Source organism: Pithys albifrons, chromosome 1, assembly GCF_047495875.1.
Source record: "Pithys albifrons albifrons isolate INPA30051 chromosome 1, PitAlb_v1, whole genome shotgun sequence".
NCBI lineage: Eukaryota > Metazoa > Chordata > Aves > Passeriformes > Thamnophilidae > Pithys > Pithys albifrons.
In genome coordinates, this window is record NC_092458.1 from 24,739,144 (window position 1) to 24,759,294 (window position 20,151).

The following is a 20,151-nucleotide window of genomic DNA, read 5'->3' on the forward strand; positions in this document are numbered from 1 at the left end:
AGAGAATTCCTTAATCAGCTCTACCGTTTCTGCTGGGCTCCTGCGGGGAGAGCGCAGGTTGCAGTGCCAATGGCTCAGCTTCCACGGGCTGTCTTTCCAAGAGGCTGAGGAGGACACTGTTCAGCTCTAACAGAGACCTGTCTTATTTATATAGGTAAATCAGACGCAGGTTACTAAAACCAGAAGTGCAGACACATGAAAGGAATTACTAATGACTATTGCATTTTTCTTTCCTTAGGGCTTGTGGTGGCTGGTACCAACCTTTCTGTAACAGGGCAACTGAAGAACAGTAACATGAAAAATTGGGAAAGCACAACTGATGCACAAATTGATGAACGGCTATTAATTTCTCAGCTTTTCCTCTGTTTTAAATGTCATTTCCTCAGTTCCTGGCAAGAAAAAAACCCCCAATCCATTCTGCTCTTATTGCCAACAGTTATTTCCCCCCATTGCTCTGGAATGGGAGCCACCCCACAGCAGCCACAATACCTGAGCAGCTCATCCAGGTGTATAGCATGGCAGGAAACCATGGGCACTACCTGCCTTTCCAGAGAAAGAGACAGAGAAGCACAAAGGAATTTTATTTTGGCATAGCCTGTCTCCAGAGCTGACAAACTGAAACCAACCATGCTGTAAAGATCTACTCTTTTTACGAGAACAGATTGCCAGCTCACCACTGAAGTACTTTACTTGCAGAATAGTGCAGATAATTCACCCAACCTGCTTCACTGGGGTTCCTATTAGTTTAAAATTACTCGCACATTTTGGCTGTTTAAATCAAGTTCTCAGGGCTGCTTGTTCACAGGTATTTGTCCCATGCTTGGCACAGGGAAGCCTCTCATACAGCAGCAACTTTGGGCACTCTTGTTGAAGGAAATGATCCACAGGTGAGATTTTTAATAGTTCTGACTACTGAAAACCCAATGCCTCATGTCCTTGCAATAACACAGCTGCCTTTGATCACACTTAGTATTAAGGCTAGGAAAAAAAGCTTATGTCTAGCAACACACAGCTGCAGAGGTTTTCTAGGAGAGCACTTTTCCAAACACATCAGTTGCTACCACAGCTCATTTATCCTGCCAGCCACAGCCTGGGTCCTCCATGCATGGTTGAGACCCAAGCACTGACAGTACACACGAGGCTCACAGCTACCAGGCAGGTTGACAGAGGAGCTGCCCCCACCAGAACACTTGCAGTTCAGCAGTTCAAGGCTGGCTGTTGTACCTGCCATAACCCATCTCCACTGCTAGCACCCGCAGCTGAAGGAGGATGAGTGTGATGAGGAAGGGGAGGAACACAAAAAGAGCCATGCAGCACCTTGGCCAGCTGGTGGCAGTTTAAAACCACAGACAAGAGCAGGGGTGAAACTTTACAGGCGAAGGAGAAGCACCAAGTAGCTCAGCTTACTGCACTGGGGAAGGGAGGCTGTTACCGAAGAGATGCTGCAATCTGCAACCCCAGAGAGAGAAACCAGACAGGGAAGCCCCTTTCTATCAACCTGATTTACACTTGAAGTTTGTGGCCAGAAGGAGCCCAGGCTAGACTGATGGGTGACAGAGACGACTCCAATGGAGCATGGTCATCCATCTCCCACTACCACCAGTGCTGAGGGCAGAAGTGTTGGGAATCACAGGAGAGCTGCACACAGGTTTCAGTCCCACACAGCTTCACTCTCACTTGGATAGGGGGAAGGGAAAATTGCAGAGCAAAATCAGATGATGAGATCAACTGATGTTGCCATTAGCCACTAGGAGATTCCAGAGGCTGCAATCATCTCTGGGATGTGAGATTCCCAGCAGAAAGGTGAGAAACAGCAGAGTATGGCTGCTGGAGGCTGTCACCTTGCATATTCCATGAAGAAACTGCTGAAAGAGCCCATTTTTACCCCTCATAGCCCTGCAGCAGCAAGGCTTGGAGGCAGCAGGCAAATCATTGCTGTTGTTTCAATGACACCAGCTGCCCCCACTGCCACTGCTGGTCTGCAGCGGGACATGGCAGCCAAGTGCTGGCTCCAGGCCACCCTCTGTCCTTCGTGAGAAGCCAAGATCACAAAACAGGGACTAAGCACGTTCTCTGAAGGTGGCAACAGCTGCAGTGGGTGGTCCAAGAAACAAAATTCTAAGCTCACAAAAACATTCCTAGGCCTGAGACACCAAGAAGGCCTCTCTTCTCCAAAATCAAAGCCAGCAAGGAAACTAGCTTGGGTGATAAAACTCCTTGTCCAAAAAGCCGCAGGTTTGAAGCAGGATGTCCTCCAAGGCCAGAGGATGCTGTCTGGAACAACTCGTGGTGCAGGAGTCATTGCTCTCACATGGGCTGGCTGCTGGCTGTTCCAGCTGGGGCAGAAAGCAGAGCCTGGTGGCTGCAGCTCCGAAGCGGTCAGACAGGAATTTCATTAGAAATATCTTGTTGGGGATTTTAGTTTGGGAACACAAGACTCTCCACAGAGAGATTCCAGGTGTAAAAAACTAGTGCAAAAACAACTCTTACCAGATGCTTATAAACAAGTAAGTCTGTGGTGTGTTTTGAAAAGAATGTACTGGTATTGGTGAGGCCAAAATGTCACCTGCTTTATTTCAGATGACTTGCTACAAAATTCATAGAATTCTTCACACAGAGATGGCAATGAAAGAAAATTAAAACTCAGCGTGCATGGCACAAGGGAGATTACTCTTTTGAAAACATCTTTTCATTTAGGAAACATTCTTGTGCTGAGTTTGCCATTTTTTGTTTAAATCAATTATATTAGGAAATAACCTCCCTATAACTGTAACATTGGCTCACCTGATCTTTACCGCTTGCTGCTTAAACACTGAGTGCTTGCAAAGGGAAATAACTAAATCAAATGTAGCAGCACATGACATAGGGCAGCTCAAAACTTGGAACAGAAAAGTTCAACTAGTTGCCATTTTATGGACAGTTAACTCCTGAGCATTGTTGTTCACACTGCTGTACTATAGAGGTCTGGAAGCAGAAGGATGCAGTGGGAAGATATTTAAGGGATTTGTTCTGTATATGAACCCACTGGCACAGCAGATACACCAGAGCTTTTGGTGACATTAAGAAAGTCTTCATGTCAGCTTTGCACGTGAAAGGAGTTCAGTCACAAATCCTCAGGCTGCTGCAGTTTTTACCTTCACTTGACATTCTTCAGACCGAGCTGTGAGCCAAGGCCATAGGAGCAGCAGCATCCCTGCAGGCACAGTTGTTTATAACTGAGTGTCCTAGTTGAGCAGGAGGGACCAGCTAACCCTGTGTGGGGGTGATCAAAGCTGTGTATTCTACCCCCTCTATTCATTCCCCAAGGTCAATGGGCCATTAGCAGCAGCTGCCCAGGGAGTCATTATCACCTTCACACTCAGCCTGAGGGGGCGGAGCTGCTAAGGGGCCATCAACAGTTCAATACCCCCTGGCTCCCAGAGTTAATCACCCATTGTGTGAGTCCCCGCCCAGGGGGAGGGACTGGGTGCTCCCTGAGGGTACATAAGTGGTGGGCAAGAAGACTTTGGTAACTTCTGGTTGGATGCAGAGGAGCAGCAGGACCTTGAGAGGAGGAGATCCCCGCTCTCGCCCAGACCACAGCCCTCGCCTGCACCAACAGGTTTTTCATTTCCTTTTGCTCTGGACTTGGGGGAGCCACAGGGGGTCTCAGCACAAGAGTAAACAAACCCCCTTGGGTTTGTGCCCCAGGACACTGGGTTATACTGCTGGGTTTTGTGAGTTGAAAGCAATTTCCCTTTAGTGTCAGTGTTTTTAGTGTAATATTATTATTAAATTTTAGGTCTGACTTATAATCTCTCTCTTGTGGTGAGTTCATTTCCTCTGCTGGTTTGCCTTTAAACCGGCACACAGAGCTGTGCTGTGTGTCCTTCCAAGCGCAGAAGCCTAAAACTCCAGAAATCACTGTCTTTGAGTCAGCTCTGCTCTCACTTGTCTCAAAACTCTGCACAAACCTATGCAGCAAGACAATGTGGCAGTTCCTAATGCTATGTTATTATCCTAAAATAGAATGATTCCCACCCTCTACTTCCATCTCCAATGACCCTGTCTATCAGACATTTCCCCACACAAAAATCCCAAAGCAGGATGTATACTGAGCAAAATATCCATGAACACAAGCACACTAGTCAAACTGCAGTTATTTATCAGGATCCCACTCTTGAGGTCTCCTACAACCACTGCAGAACAGAACAAAACTACATTTGCATATTGGAAAGCTGCCCAATTGCAATTAAAACCACCTTCCCACACACATTCTGTTAGTGAAAAATAATAAAAATCATCATCCTAAGACACCTTTAGATGCAACACTAGAGAAAAATATAATGACATTATTTCATGGATTTTCTGGGTAAGAAGTGCCCTGTCTTAAGACAAAGACCAGTATTTCCAAAGCAGTGTCCCTTCTATGATATGGCATAAAATTGGATTTTTTGATAAAAATAATTTTAAGTCCCTGATGATCTTACTTGGTGACAACTTTAACGCGAGTATAAACAAGAACTGTAGGTAACATCACAAACCCTTGTGATTCAGACTAAATATAATAAACTCAGCTCTTGTCAGGAAAGGCTTGATTTTGCATAGCTAAACTTGGAAGAAATTCCTGCTCCATCTTGTGCTGAAATGCCAGTTTTTCTGCATAATAAATAAGGCACAATTCAAGCATTCAATACAACTGAAACATCATCCTGAAAATTCTTGAGACAACCAGGAAATTTTTAATCCTCCAGTGAGATTAGAAGTTTACTTAGAGGTAACTGGCTACAACAGTGCCAGGGAAACAGCTTGAAGTTGATGACGTGGGGATTTGTCCTCTTCCGGAACATCAGTAGCGTGGAAAGCTGTGTCCAGCTTCCTGATCCACAGAGCAGGAACCCAGGCAAGCATCTGGGCAGCTCACATTGCAGGCCACTTGGAGGCTCAGCCCTGCATGGTACTACATGTGGTATGAAGTTCCTGCTTCAGCAGTGAAACCCACTGTTGGATGAGAGGCACAGACTGACTGCTGAAATACAGAGTTGCTTGGAGCCCTGGGCCCATCACCAGCCTGTTCCAGCATCAACTTTCCTCAAATTGCAGGGTTGGAGGGGTCCCCTTGGCTGCCACAGTCCCATCTCAGTCTGCTGCCTGCCAAACAGAAGACAAGCACAGTCAGAAATTCACAAAACAGTTACTTAGTTAACTGAACTGTGCACACTCCTGACAGCTGTTACTGAAATCTTTTTAGCTTTTATCTTTTAAAAGGTGGTGCTCTATTCCCGCAGTCACGTGCTACATACCTTCAGAGCTAAACAAAACCATTCCTTCACTCCTAATGAAATCTGAAAAAATGCTGTATTAAGATGATTATTTTCAGTGTATCTTGCAGTACTATCATTTTGAGGCATATAGTTCCACAAAACACAGATAAAAGCCTGATGTCCCCTTTGCACCAAGGTTGGAAACATCTTGACTGTTTTTCAGGGTGCAGAAGGAGATACTCAAAGAGGCATTTCACATGTCAAATGAGGCAATGCTGAGATGTTCAAAATATTTTCCTGTTAACATATTAAGGACACCCTGTGGAGAGAGCACACTGGCATCAGACTCCTACCTTGGAAGGTAACTCTTGCGCGTCACTCACGAGAGTTACGTCAGTGACATGGAAGTACACTTAAGTTTCCAAGGTAAGCTTTGTAGACCTAAAATATGCTAAATGCTGTTGAAGGACTGAGCAAGGGTGAAAGACATTTCAGGTGTGCCTGGAGCCCAGAAAAAAAACAAACAAAAAACCCAAACACCTTAAAGTGGGATGTTCCCTTTCAAGAAACAGAAGGCTGACTAGCACTTCTGCATGGCAGGAATGCAGCCTGAAGTTACAAGACTTCAAGGTTCATTTATTTTAAACTTTACCAACCACTGCTGCTGGACAAGTGGCACATTTAGAACACCGCTAAGGAGATAAAATTTCAATACAGTGATATTTTGGGGGAGGAAGTATATATTTAAATAAGAAACCAGTCAAATATAAAGTACTTATATCTTACCTGAAAATGATTTCTTGATAAACAATATACACTTTTAAAGGCCAATACAATTATGTATTGTTTTAATCTTAATGCTAAAGGAAAACAGAAAAAGTGTATTTATGATGTCAACACTTCAGTCAGAGGACTTTGTGTTGTTGTCTGCACAGCTTTTAGACCTACATAAAAAACCCCAACATGAATCATATACACCTGTCAGCTGGGTGTAACCACATCAGAATGAAACAAGTTTATAGGGATATAGCTTAAAGTATTAGACTGTTGAGGCAGTACCTACCACACAGCAGTATCATGATATGTTCATACTCGTAACGAAGCACCTCAAAACACTCGCAAATCTTGTTCTCATCACCTACAGCAAAAGATGCTCCAAACCTGATGGGCTCAGCAAGCACTGTTGTCAGCTGCCCTACTGAGAGGTAGGATATGTTGTGTTTTCCTCTTCAGGAAACAAGGTGTAACAAGGTGGACCTTCAAGAAGGCATGTCCTAAGGGCCACCTTGAGATCAAGGGCTAGAAGACGGACAGCACCTCTCCCTCCCCAGCAAGTTTCAGTCCCCGTGTCCAGGTCGTCTGGCATTGGCTTGGATTTGAGAGGGGAACATGGCTGGACCCCACATCACTACAGTTCATTTCTGGAGAGTTTTCCATGCCTGCAACCCTCAAATTATGCCATACTAGAAAATTTTCTAATCAAATAATTAAATATCCAATTTATCGAAGTAAGGAAGTCACTTGTTTTCTTTTTCACTGAATCATGGTGAAAAAAGGTCATTGTTTTATTCAGCATCATAGTTACATAACAATTGTCTGTTTCTATTACTAGAAAGAATTTATTAAAATAGTCCTGAAAGACATCTTTTCTTTCTTCAATGATTTCAAAACTATGTCTTCTAATGCCAATTCCACACAGTCATGGGTTTGATCGATAGTAGCCAGTTATAGCAATTGTCAAGGCACAAGCTCAGCTCTGCACACCTGCTGCAGCTTGTATTGTAAAAGAGATATGCCAGTTACATCTTCACTTAAAAATGCATAATCCCTTCATTGTATATTGCAACAGGAGAAATTAACATTAAACACAGACTATGAAAGGTAAAGGATTTATTTCTGATATGATTTGTAGAGTTAAATTAAAAACTACTGAATACTTTATGTAGTAGATGAACATAACCTTAGTACTTGCTTTCTAAGAGTTTATTTAATGGTTGGAAGTGTACAATATGAAGTAGGTCTCACATTTAATATTGTTCAATTTTGCTTATTGTTAGATGAGATTAAAATACAGTAGCCATCCCTTTAGATTATGGTGCAACACTGATCATGTGCCTTGATAGGTAGGAAAAATGATTCATTAAATAAATGATGATGACATAACATGTAGGGAAGACTTTGGATTGTCTATTTAAAATGTCAACATAATAGGCAATTAAGAATAAAACTTCATTTTAAGTGCACTTCCACATGCTTTGTTTATAATATAGCAAAAACTTCCTATCTTTTTTTCCAGACACTTCACTCCCTACTCTAAAGCTGTTCAGTTGAAAATGCACTTTCCCCAGTAAACTTCTTTTTTTAAAAAAAGTAACTGAAATTTCTACCCTTTCATATGCTAAGAAATGTTTCCTAATTAAAAACACAGTTTATTACAAGACATGTGAAGACAACATATAGTGAAATGAATTTTAATTGTTGTGCTGTGACTAAAGTAAAGTTCTCAAGGCTGCAATTTAACATTCCAAGTTCTCCCTTCCATCTTTATTGATTCTTTAGATTTTGCACAGAAACTCTTTGGGGGCTAGAACAGCAGTAATTGCATCACACTGTTTTCCAAGACTTCAAGTTTCAAAAGCAAACTCCTCAAAAAGTACAGTTCTTGATTTGATTAGATACAGGGACAAAAATATAGCACATACTTGAAGGTTACATGGTCTACAAATGATGGCAATATTTTCCTTGGGAGAGTACAGTTTGTTTTCTTGTAAATACTCAAAAAGGCTCAACTTCAAGCAGTAATAAACACAAGCAAAAGTGATTTAACCCTTAAAATAAATATTCAGGAAAACCTCTCTGTACATACAAGTGAAAGAATATGTAACACTTTCACGCTAAAAGAAAAAATAAAGATTTTGTTCATATAAGCAGCTGAAATCTGCTGTTCCAGCCCAATGTCCCCAGTAAAGAAGGGAGGCACAAACACAGGTGACTACTGTAGCTCACTATCTTATGGCCTTTTTGGACAGGGACATCATCACCATCAATTTTTAATCCCTTTTGTTATATTTATTACAGCATGCCAAACCCTTTGGCATATGTGATGGCCTTCAATAATCTTTCTTTAAGCTTTTCTTTGCTTGAGTACTCCGGAAGCAAAAGTACATTAAAGCATGTGTGAGATGTAGGTAACCTGTGGGGGAAAACAAAAACAAAAAAACAAGAATTCAGATCTGGGAACATGCAGAACAGGCAAAAGAAATACATTGCTAGTTCACAAGTCTGAAAATAATGAATTTAAAGAAAACCTGCTTTTCTTATAGATTCAACTTTCAGATTTAACTACGTTAATAACTTAAAAGCAGATGATTCACTTCCATTTATGAACAAACACAGAAGATGTAGATTTTTTTCTTTTTTTTTATTTACCTCTCTGTATCTGGGCCATTTTTGGCTATGATCATCTTTAACTTTCCAAGTCCTCCCACTGGGGCTCTGTCTGTGCCTGTTGTAAACTGTAAGAACAGTCTTTTCTGTTCATCGGTAAATGAATGGACTATTTCCCAGAATTCCCTATCAAGAAAGAAATCAAAAAGTAAGTAAACTGTAAATTTTCTTTGGTGTAAACGAGACTTTCAAAAGTAATTGAGCTTTGAAAGTGTAGCAATTCTAATCAGTCTTAACATCAAGTTTACAAGTTGCATAAACCAAAACTGACAGAATGTATTTACCAATCAATGAGATTCAGAAGCAGAAATCAGAATATTACCCCAACACTGCAGTTTAACTGTCTTTAAACACTAATTTGGCTGGTAAGTGTTCTGTAGATATTCCTTCTTTATTTTATTATTCCTGTTTCCTAAGGAATCATACTGATGCAACATTGCTTATACCATCTCATCTTTTCTAATGACAGTACTTGAATGAAGTGAAATTAAATATAAAGCATTTGCATCTCCAGTACTAGAAAAATACTAAATGTTACAATATTAAATTCAGTATGAAGAAACAGGCAGATAAGGTGCATTTTATCTTTAAAAAATTAGAAAAAATTACCTAATAATAAGAGAGTCTCTTGTATAGCCACCATCATATTCTGTAGTTTCTTCTAGTGCTTGAAAATCTAAATTCTGTAAGAAGATGATATTTTTAAAGATGGCCACTAATTATATACTTAGGATCAAAAAAAGCTCCACTCTCTGGTGTACATTCAGAATTCTTACCCTACTTCCACAAATAAGTAATTCAATTTCCTCTGGTCTAAATAAATATTTCAAAGGAGATTCATTGGTCACCATGTGGAATCCTCTCCGAAAGGCCTTGAACTGCTTTTCTACCGATTTATTGAGTATGTAGTCGGCATACAGATTGACAAATTCCTGCAAGGAAATAAATCCCAAAAAACTTTAATGCCACTTGAAGTACCTCCCAAAGAACATAAGACCCCAAAATATGTGTAATTCTATAATTCTACATAGATTATCTGGGCTCAGCTTCTGTTCATCCATCAATAAGGAGCAACTGTCAAATATTGCTCCAACAGGCCAAACACCACACCCAGAACCTATGGATGCAGGTACTGATGCTTTCTTTCAGAGAAGCCTTTTCTGTTTACAATTACCCTGTGATATGGCGATTTTAAAAGGCTTTTAAATTTAAATTATGAGCGAGGTCAAACCTTCATAGAGTACTACATAATTCTACATAGAGTAAGTATATCTAAGAACTACAGATTCTGTTTAAGAAGTTGAGCATACCTTTCTGTTTTCATTCGTAATAGGAATTTTATCACCGTTTTCCTTTAAATCATGCATCATTGGGTTGCCAAAGAGATCCGTGTGAGATATCTGAAACGTTATCATCATATCATCTTCCACACTTCCTTCATACTCTAGTAAGTCTCTCAAGCTCTGGTAAAGAACCTAACAGAATAAGAAACACATGTCTGTCAAAAACGAGCTTCAACAGATTTCACCAAGTAATACCAGAAGACATGAAATCACCTGCCTCAAAAAAGGGTTGTTATATTCTATGATACAAGTTATCTAAAATCTCCCATAGCAGTCCAAAAAATGTTTTTACAAAGCTCAGCATTTGTAAAAACAAACGGCAGCAGATATTAAGATAAAAAAGAAACATGGCAATGAGTGAAAACTCCCTCAAAAGAGCCTATGAGTACCCAGCAATCTTCCTAAAAGTGATGGTCAAACCTGCAGCTTAAAGGCCATTAATTACCTGCTCTTCTTTTTAACTCTTTTGAAACAGTACTGACTTTTGGCAACCAGAATGTGTTACACTTGTAAGTGGAACATTTATATGTTCAAATCAAAGAAAATGCTGTCTTTTTTATCAGATAGAATTCAGGCAGCAGGCTTTTATCTCCTACATCTTGACTTAAACTGCTAGGAAGTGATCTTGAAGCAACACAGATGGGGCAGTCTTTAATGTAGGAAGACATTTATGAACAACAAAAAAATAAATCACAAGTTAAGTCAGAATTTACCAAGTGGACTCTGAAATTACCTGTGAGAGTTTGCTCTATTCAAAGGAGCAACCAGCCTTCCTCCCTGCTATGCCTTAGGAAAAGCCCAAGACTCTCTTGGAAACCAATGGCTATGCAGAAAAGGAACAGTTATTCGGCTGAGACAGAGGTGTAGGGCTAAAGAACGCAAAGGGAAGGTAAAAGCAACAACTGCGTGCAACTGCATTTTTATAGTGAAGTAATAAATTTCCCCTCAATGTTTCAATTATTGACAGTTTACATGTAAGCCTCAACCTCTCACTATCTGTGTCTTCTTGATTCTTCCACAGGACCTTTAAAATACCTTGCATTGAAAATGACTGAACTTGGAACCGTTGGTGGTAAGGGCTGGCGAACATCCTGTTCTCTATGCCCTACAGCATTAGAAAAGACATTGGGAAGCTTGACTACTGCAAATTTCATTTTGGTTTGAAAAGCTCTGAAGTGTTTAAGCCATGTTTGAGTGCAAAGAGTTAAAAAAGGATTATTTTAAAAGAAGCTGGTGTAGGTGTCAAAGGAGACAAAGACTAGGAAATGCCCTGACTGCCTTGTTCCACAGAAATCAATCCACTTTTTCTGTCACAAAAAGTTTTGAGTGTGTAATAGAAATCAGAGAAAACTCAGGGCACTGCCTATTTCTCAACATCCTTATACAGAGACACTGGTCGAATCTGGCACGCTGCTGTATGTAGCCAAGGAAAGCAGACTGGATAATGTATCTGTTGATCACACATGCCTCATTGTGAAAAATGAAAGGCTACTCCTTTGTAAACAGTATCATTTTACTCATCTTCTTTGAACAGCAGAAGATTTAGCACAACTGCTTAAAAAAGGGGAATGTCCCACCATTTGAAATTAAATTACACTTGCCAACAACCCCCACCAGCTAACAAGAGGGGAAGCTACTGGTGACCTTTGACTGCCCGTGGAGCACAGCCAAGACATGATGAATACACGTTTGCACACTCTGCCTACTACAGCTCATGTGCAGCTCAGTGCTTTTGTACAGCCCCTGGCTGGGAAGGGGTGGGGGAAGATGGACTCTGATCACTGCTCCCAAAGTGTAGGGATTTTCATTAACTGCCTCATTTATCTTTTGCTTTGGACAAAAACCAGAAAGATCATCACACCTTTACATGCCTACTATTACTCTCCATTTTTTTTGGTAGACATCTACAAATAGCTATAAAGAGCCTAATTTTAGAAGTCTCTTTGGGAAGATACCATTAATACTTCTTTATGCTTATTAGTGCTTACTGATATTTAGTAATTCAGGCAGTAAAAAAATAAAACAAAACTTTACTGATACCCAGTCCTATTTCTTGACTTTACAATTCTACCTCCTCTAAATCAAAGGTTTTATTGCTTATGAATTTATTTCAACAAATACAGACTCTTCACATGAGTCACTTGTTATTTCATTTGCAAATCTGACATTGATCTTGTGTTGAATTTAAAACTACATTAAGTTATTGCATGGAAAATGCATTAATAAACTCAAAGAACATGAGGAACTTACAGGATGAGAGTCTGCCAGATCACGGAAAGTTCCTTTTTTGCCCATTAGCTTTCTGTAGACAACCATGGGAAAATGTACATCCAGTATACAGTTGTTGTAAATAGCCAGACCCAGTACTATGCCAATCAGGGTAAACTGACCCTCAGTTTCAAAAGAGGACGGATTAAACCAGAACAGTTTTGTAGATTCATCATATGTGAACATCCCTGTTAAAAAAAAAAAAGAAGTTGAACAATTTTGGTTGCAATTCAATACAAATGACACAAAAACCTCACCATTACAAACCCATTTGCATTAGCCTTTGAACCATGTTTAACTTAATATTATACTAAATTTAATGGCAAAGAGAAACTACTTACCTCGGGGTAACTGGAGCTGCTCAAAACACTGTTACATCACTAGAAGTTTGCAAGAGACCTGTGATACAACATCAGAAACACCCACTGACGCTGCACCTACACAAGCTTTCAGCCATTTCTGAGGAACCAGCAGCACAGTGTCAACATCAACTGTAACTCTGGCAAATACAGCAGTGCACGAAAAGAACACAGTCAAAAACCACATGGATGAAACAATCTTGAAGGACTCCAAATTCTACAAAGTAACAGGCTTTCCTCAAAGGCTTTTTCAGGCCAGTTCCAGCAAAGGATCAGGACTAGATGCAGTGCTGTGACTGAATTAAAAACTATGATGATGGAGCAGGGATTGACCATCACACATGATTTCTGAGTTAGATGTCCCAACAGATTTGTTTTCTTGTTTCAATGACCAGTTTCTGTAGCTGTTACATACACCTTGAGAGGAAAATAGACCAAGGGACTGTTTCATAGGAGGGGTTGCAATTTTAACAGCTTGTCACTGTCTAAAGGGAGTTATGTGGCTTTGTCTCCTCATCTTCGTTGAGCTCACTGTTTCAGGTGACCAGTTCCTGCCAGTGCACAAGCTCAGCACTGAAGACTTCAACAAAAAGCTAAACTGGCACATGCCAGAAGCTGCAGGGAGAGGATACAACTATGCAGACAAGAGATGGGCAAAGAGCCCCTTACCCTTTTGATTGTATTAAGACACAAGATAGCACTTTATGAAACCAGAGTTTGTGTACAGGCTGTAAAGTCTTTAAATGAAACCCACAATAAAATCCATTGCTTACCTGACTACAATACTGAAACAAGATATATGCAAACCTCACAGATTTAAGGGGAGACAGAGACCACCCTGGACAAGTATAGTCCCAGTGACCTGTTGCTTGTACCGGTTTGCAAGGCAGAACCTAAGAAAAAGTTCCCCTGGCTCCTGATTGCCAACACACCAGAAGTCAGATCCATGTGGTCAGGAATACCAACTGCATTTGTCATAAGGATTTATCTTGTCAACTCTTAAAAGATACGCTTATTTACAACCTATGCAGATGTACAAATTGATCACTAAGCCACATGAACAGAGCCATAAAATTATGCTTAAAGACTGAAAATGTCACCTTCAGCCAAGACAGAATGACTGACTTCTCATTTAGTGTAAGGAAATGAATTGCAAGCTCATTCAGAGACTCTGGCTATTCCCCAAAATGGGTTATTTTATCTCGGTAAGGTACTAGGACAGGGTCAGCTATTCAGGGAGCACACAAATAACAGACTGACACAGCAGATAAGGCAACTGGAAGATCAGAAATGGATGAGCAACTCAGGCATAAGTGAAGAAACATTATACAGAATTATATAGAATCCTGTATTCCATTTTCTGAACTGACTGAAGTAAGTTCTGGATTACTGTCACATAAAAGCAATATGACTTATACTTTCTGGAGGATGACAGAAGAGTTAAATGGTCAAAACAAACAAATGTCTATGAAGGATTAACAGTTTACTCAGATCCACATCTGGAAACGCTTTAATGTGAAATACAGTATTTTATTCCCTGATCAAAATCACTACTACAGTACAGTAAAATCATAATGAGACACCAGAAGAAACTGGAATCTGCAATAAGGGGAAAACAACTGTATAGTGTTGCTAGGGATATTATATGAAGTTATCACTTCTTCCCTTTTTCCATGGTGACTGTTGCTCATAAATCCAGTATTTTTTCTGAGTTACTGCCTCCCCTGAGTAAAACTTTAAGGTATGGAAACACTTGAATAGTCAAAGAAACTATTACAACAATATACATCACTCCATACCTGTAAGAGGACAGAAATTTTAAATTCCACTGGTGGGATCTCCTTTGTTTTCTCAGATAAATAATTGTTTACAAGTCAACAAAAGTCACACTTGGTATATATGGTACATACATAAACTGTTAAGCTGCAATGCATATTAATAGATGCTGAAAAAAAGATGACTGTGAACGCAAGTTGCATTTTCTGCATTTACACATTCTGCCAAAGGCAAATAAATGCCCTTTTTTCCCCTCCCCAAGAGTTACTGTGAATACAAAAAAATGTACATACTCTTTTTTACTTCAAATACAGAAGTGAAATTTAAAATGTGCCTGTGCATCCAATCTATAAGCACAGTGAGTATTATATACACTGGCTGGATCTTAAGTGAAGACTTTAGCATTACTAAAAGAGAGCATTTCAATATAGTCAACCAATAGGAGGCTCAGAGGTGACCTCATCACTGTCTAGAACTACCTGAAGGGAAGTTCTAGTCAGGTGGGGGTTGGTCTGTTCTCCCAGGCACTCAGCAATAGGACAAGGGGGCATGGGCTCAAGCTCTGCCAGGGGAAATTTAAGTTGGATATCAGGAAAAAAATTCTTTCCAGAGAAGAGTAATCAGGCATTTGAATGGGCTGCCCAGAGAGGTGGTGGATTCACCATGCCTGGAGGATTTTAAACTGAGATTGGATGTGACCCTGAGTGCCAGGATCTGGCAAAGGGACTGGAGCTGGACCAAGGGTTGGACTTGATGATCTCAGAGGTCTTTTCCAACCCAGTCAATTCTATGATCATATTTCACTTAAAATATGAAATTAGTATGGGAAGCTGATAGATCTCATTTCTATTCTAACACAAAGTATTCATGTAATTTTATAAGATTTTATTATTTTCAGAGTAGCAGACAAGTTGCATACTAAAAGCAGGATGTCCTTGCATGTATAAAGACAGAAGCATAAAAGACTGGTGCAGGAAGCAAGGGGGAAAAGGCTAAGATGGAAATGTGACTGCCAAAATACAACTGTAAAATTCTGACTCCGATACATGAAGTTACTCTTGGTTCTTAACTAATTGCAATCAAATTTGACATTACTGCTACACTTTGAATCTGCAGAACTGAGACTACGAGATTTATTAAGCTGGAAGAAGGGGAGAAAATAACTCAAAAACTCACCATAGTCCTACTCTTGCTTTATAGTGTATGCTCTTCCTCTTTGGTTTGATTACTAATTCTAGAAGCTAATCACAAAGCAAAGTGAGCAGAAAGGTGAGAGGACAAACAAAGGAACCCTGCAAAGAGACCCTGTACTACTGATTTGTACAAGCAATGACAGCTCTCACTAACTATACACAGTTACTCCTTTCATCATGCCTGATTAGGAGGATGACAAAGAGCCTCAATGTGCATCACTCTCATGATCACACATAAATCTGGAGAGTTTTGGAGAGAAGCAGCAGCAGACACAGAAAGGGATGCATAAATATAGAACAATCCAGACTGGAAGAAACCTCCAAGGATCATCCATGCCAACCTGTTATGAAAACAATCTGTTAAATTAGTAAATTTTAGCACACATACCAATATCTGGATTGAAGATTTCTTCCACAACCAGTTGAAAAAATTCTTTGGAAACACCTCCTTCATCTACTCCTTGTTCTCCTTCAAATTCAACATACAATTGCTTCTTCAAGTCTGCAGGATTTTCCATGGCAATCATCTCTAGCTATTGAGTGAACAGATGGAAATATTTCATTAGAAAATCTGGTTACTAGAAGAGTTTAGTCAAAACTACCCTCCAATTTTAAGAAGCGAGCAAGCATAAATCACAACAGTACAACAGTAACACTAAATTACTTTAAAACGTTTTAGAATCTGGGGATTAATGCAGCAAGAAACTTTCCACAGATCTGATCTGTTAGCCCACTAAGGCTTCCAGTCTGTCAGCCTTCTCTACTGCTGTTCTTTTAAGCACTTATTTTAAATAAGTTATCATTGTGTTGCACACAATCCCCAGAAAACAAGACGAAAACGAGATGTGTAACTGCAATAACTGAATTCATCTTACAATGAAAATCTGCAATACAATCTATGTTTGACAATAAATGGTTTTCTGAAGGGATTACAAAGATATATTTTCAAGTGGAAGACAAAACAAGTCTTTGATGAATAGTTGCATCTCTCAAAGAAAGAGGTGGGGAGAGAAAAACTCCAGAAATAAGACACTAAAATTACAGTCAAACTGATCCATCTCCTCGACACTAAAGAGAAAGTCTCAGAAATATCTTGCTTTTATTTCTTCTTTAAAGAGATTCTTTAAACAAATCTACTGCACTGCTCCTATGCAAGTGAGAATTCAGTGAGAATTCAGTTAAGACCAAGTACAAGTTCTGACATTTCATAAGGAAGGGTTTCAAGTCTATAAAAGGCCATTACAGGTCACAGAATCACCAGATGGTTTGGGCTGAAAGGGACCTGAAAGATCACCTAGTTCCAACTCCCCTGCCATAAGCTGGGACACCTTCCAGTAAACCACCATGCTCAAAGCCCCATTTAACATGGTCTTGAACATTTCCAGGAAAGGGGCATCCGCAAATTCTCTGTGCAACCAATTCCAGTGCCTCACCACTCTCAGAGTAAAAAATTTCTTCTGAGTATCTAACCTAAACCTACTCTCTGGTTGTTTCAAGCCATTCCCCCTTGTCCTGTCACTACAATGCCCTTGGTAAAAAGTTCCTCCCCAGCTCCTGTCAGCCCTTTTTAGGTACTGGAAGGTGCTATAAGGTCTCCAAGCGAAACAAACACAACTCTCAGCCCATTAGGTAAGGCGCTTCAACACTGACAATTTCTGTGCCCCTCCTCTGGACTTGCTCTAACAGGCCCATGTCCTTCTTATGCTGGGGCCACAGAGCTGGATGCAGCACTCCAGGTGAGGTCTCACCAGAGAGGGGTGGAAGAGGACAATCACCTCCCTTGACCTGCTGGCCATGATGATTTTTATGTAGCCCAGGGTGCAGTTGGCTTTCTGGGCCGTGAGCGCACATTGCCAGGTCTTTCACCGTCTTACAACAAAAATGCATATTTTCAGTAAATCTAAAGTTAAGTAAGAATATTTTGCAGCTGATAATGAATATGCTACTTAAAACGTAATGGTTGTATGGCCAGACTTGGTGAAGCAAGATTTGCGAAGGGCTCTCCCCATGTGGGTGTGCCCTTCCAGCCTACACAGTGGATTTTTTAGGTGAGGCACAGCGCGTGCAGAACTGGCCCCACCGTTTAAGTCCCAAGGTCCATCTGCCACAGCCGAGCGAGTTTGGACAGTGACAGGGAAGTCCTCGGGACTGTCACAGCACCCGGTACTAACTGGGGCTGACCCTGCTGAGCACCCGAGATCTGACGGGATGGGATGGCAGGGAGGCATTGAACTGCCAGGGGACGGTCCCACTGAGACTCGAACTCAGGTCCTTGGGATTCAGAGTCCAGAGTGCTCTCCTTTACACCACGGGACCACCCTCTAAAAGCATAAACATACTGGTTAAAGCTATGCAGCACCATTACACTAAACATACCCACGTGGCAAAGAAAACTCCGTAGCAGTAAATTAAGGCACAGTTGGACCTGTACACTTCTCTACCAAGACCATATTACTGGTGCAATTCACCTCTGATTTGGGCTAGTGCAAATTGTACTTACCAGGTATCCTTAACATGCTGAACCACTGAATTTTTATTTTGCTACTCTACCTTATCCACTCACAGATTCCAACACACTATTTACATCCCAGTATTTTACTATAGAAGCATAAAATAAACCAGAAATAGAACAGAGAATGAAAGGCAGCACTAATGACACCATCAACTCATAAAACCACTCCAAAAGCAAAATACATTTTCTTCTGCTTGCTGCCAAGTCAGCCATCCACGTTCCAAGCAGCACATTAGGGGTGGATGGGTGACAGAGCCAAGGTGGTTTATCATAATAGCTTTGAAGACTTTGAAGCACCTCTTGCCAAAGGAGCATGTGGAGAGAAAAACTGCACTACCTGGCACTGAGAACTAGACTCAGAAAGAGAGTGAGCGTGACTTCACAGCACATACAATTCAATTAAAAACACATGAAGGCAAGTCATGAAGGTCCCAGTAATGAGGGGCAAGTGAGATTAATCTACATCTCCACCAGGTAAACCGCAAGATTTTCTGAAAAACTTGGTTATGTACTACTTAATACATTTGCTATTCTATTGTGTATCATTTGCAATGAACTATTTTTGCCCGTAAGGAGATGGAATAACACTTACTCTTTGAAAGTCACTGCATTTTATCAACAATACTTCTGCAGCAAAAGCATGTTGCAGTTTCTCCTGTCACTGGTTTTCTCATCCCATGGTTTCCATTATAATGTAGTTTAGCACACACCTTGCTTTTTATGTAAAGCTTAAAATTATGCACCTTACAGATGTGTAATTTTTTTTCTTGACTAGGACAACAGTGGAGCTTAAGCCACGTTCCATGCACAACTGCAACTTTTTAAAAGCAGAGAACTAGCACTTGGTTTAAAAACATAAATATATGTTATATGCTGAAGCTGGACAGATAGAAATTCTAGCTGGATTCCTTCCAATTAAAACTGGCACTAATAAAGCTTTGGGTTTTTTCTCCCCTGTTGGCTTTGTAGTATTTAGCACCAGCACTTTAGTATATTGCAAGTTTTATGAATTTTGATGGGGGTTCTGAGAAAGCAAGTGTTGCCTCTGCATTTCTTTTGGGACAGCAACCCACTGTCTTAGTGTGAAGATTCCCTTGTGTCATGAAAATGTACTTATACTAAGGAAAGGGTTCACATTTATACATACTGAGCAATTAAATATTAAAGTGATTTTTTTTTCCTGAGGAAAACAGCATTAAAAAACGGGGAAAGGAAATACTCTTAGTTGAGCAGCACTGGCTGGGCAGATGGAACAGTGTGCTGCATGTGCACGAGGGAGTCAGATAAAGGATTACCCAAAAGCCAGTATTTTGAGCAAAGCCTGATGCTCCTTGAAGCAGACTCGATAAGCAGGACAATGTTGCTAAGCTGCTCAGCTGAAAGTTGTGGGTTTAGCTCCTTCAAACATCTGTGTCAACACTGATGCTTCACAAGAAAAAATTGCATTCTGCAATTAGATACAGTAGTAGGGAGGCACTGGATTTTAGCAGAATTGCAGAAGTGTTTCTAGAGCGAGGAATTATGAACTTCAGTTAGAGTTGTTTGGTTCTTGAGGGTTTTTTGGTGCTTTTTTTGTTGTTGTTTTCAATAACAAGAGCTACCTCAATCTTGTAAACACAGATGGTGCTGCATAAACACAACCTGGGTGTGTGAATTACCAAAGTTTTAGAAGTTATGTTTTCATGATGGTTTGACTGGCCAAGTCACTGAAATCATCAGTACATTTTGGAGGGATTTCCTAAAAGGCACATGTGTAGCATGTCTAAAGCAGCAGCATAAAAAATCGAATATCTATGAATTGAAAAGCTGACAGCTGGGAGACCAGATCATAAAGAAACCTGCATTTTGCTTGCTGAAACATGATATAGTAAACTTAAGAAATCATGTGGTTTTACTTTGCTTTCAGAATAACACTGTGCTTTCCTGAAAGACAGGAATCTTTACTGAATGATAAAAATTTATGTATGTATGGCCAGACTTTTGAGAACGAAGATTTGGGCAGGGCTCTCC

The 20,151-nt window shown here is 40.4% G+C and overlaps 1 protein-coding gene across 5 annotated transcripts in view; it reads right to left on the bottom strand.

Moving 5' to 3' along the window:
- Nucleotides 1–7,700: 7,700 nt before the first annotated feature.
- The window catches only part of UBE3A (ubiquitin protein ligase E3A), a 55,479-nt gene continuing 43,028 nt past the window's right edge, over nt 7,701–20,151 (bottom strand). For all 5 annotated transcript variants that reach the window (XM_071547693.1, XM_071547675.1, XM_071547666.1 and 2 more), the window contains 7 exons: nt 16,018–16,162; nt 12,284–12,489; nt 10,001–10,165; nt 9,467–9,622; nt 9,300–9,373; nt 8,673–8,816; nt 7,701–8,436 (listed from right to left, as the gene is read on the bottom strand). In XM_071547693.1, coding sequence (XP_071403794.1) covers nt 8,316–8,436; nt 8,673–8,816; nt 9,300–9,373; nt 9,467–9,622; nt 10,001–10,165; nt 12,284–12,489; nt 16,018–16,162 — 1,011 coding nt within the window. In that variant the 3' untranslated portion in view covers nt 7,701–8,315. The remainder of the gene's footprint in view (nt 8,437–8,672; nt 8,817–9,299; nt 9,374–9,466; nt 9,623–10,000; nt 10,166–12,283; nt 12,490–16,017; nt 16,163–20,151) is intronic.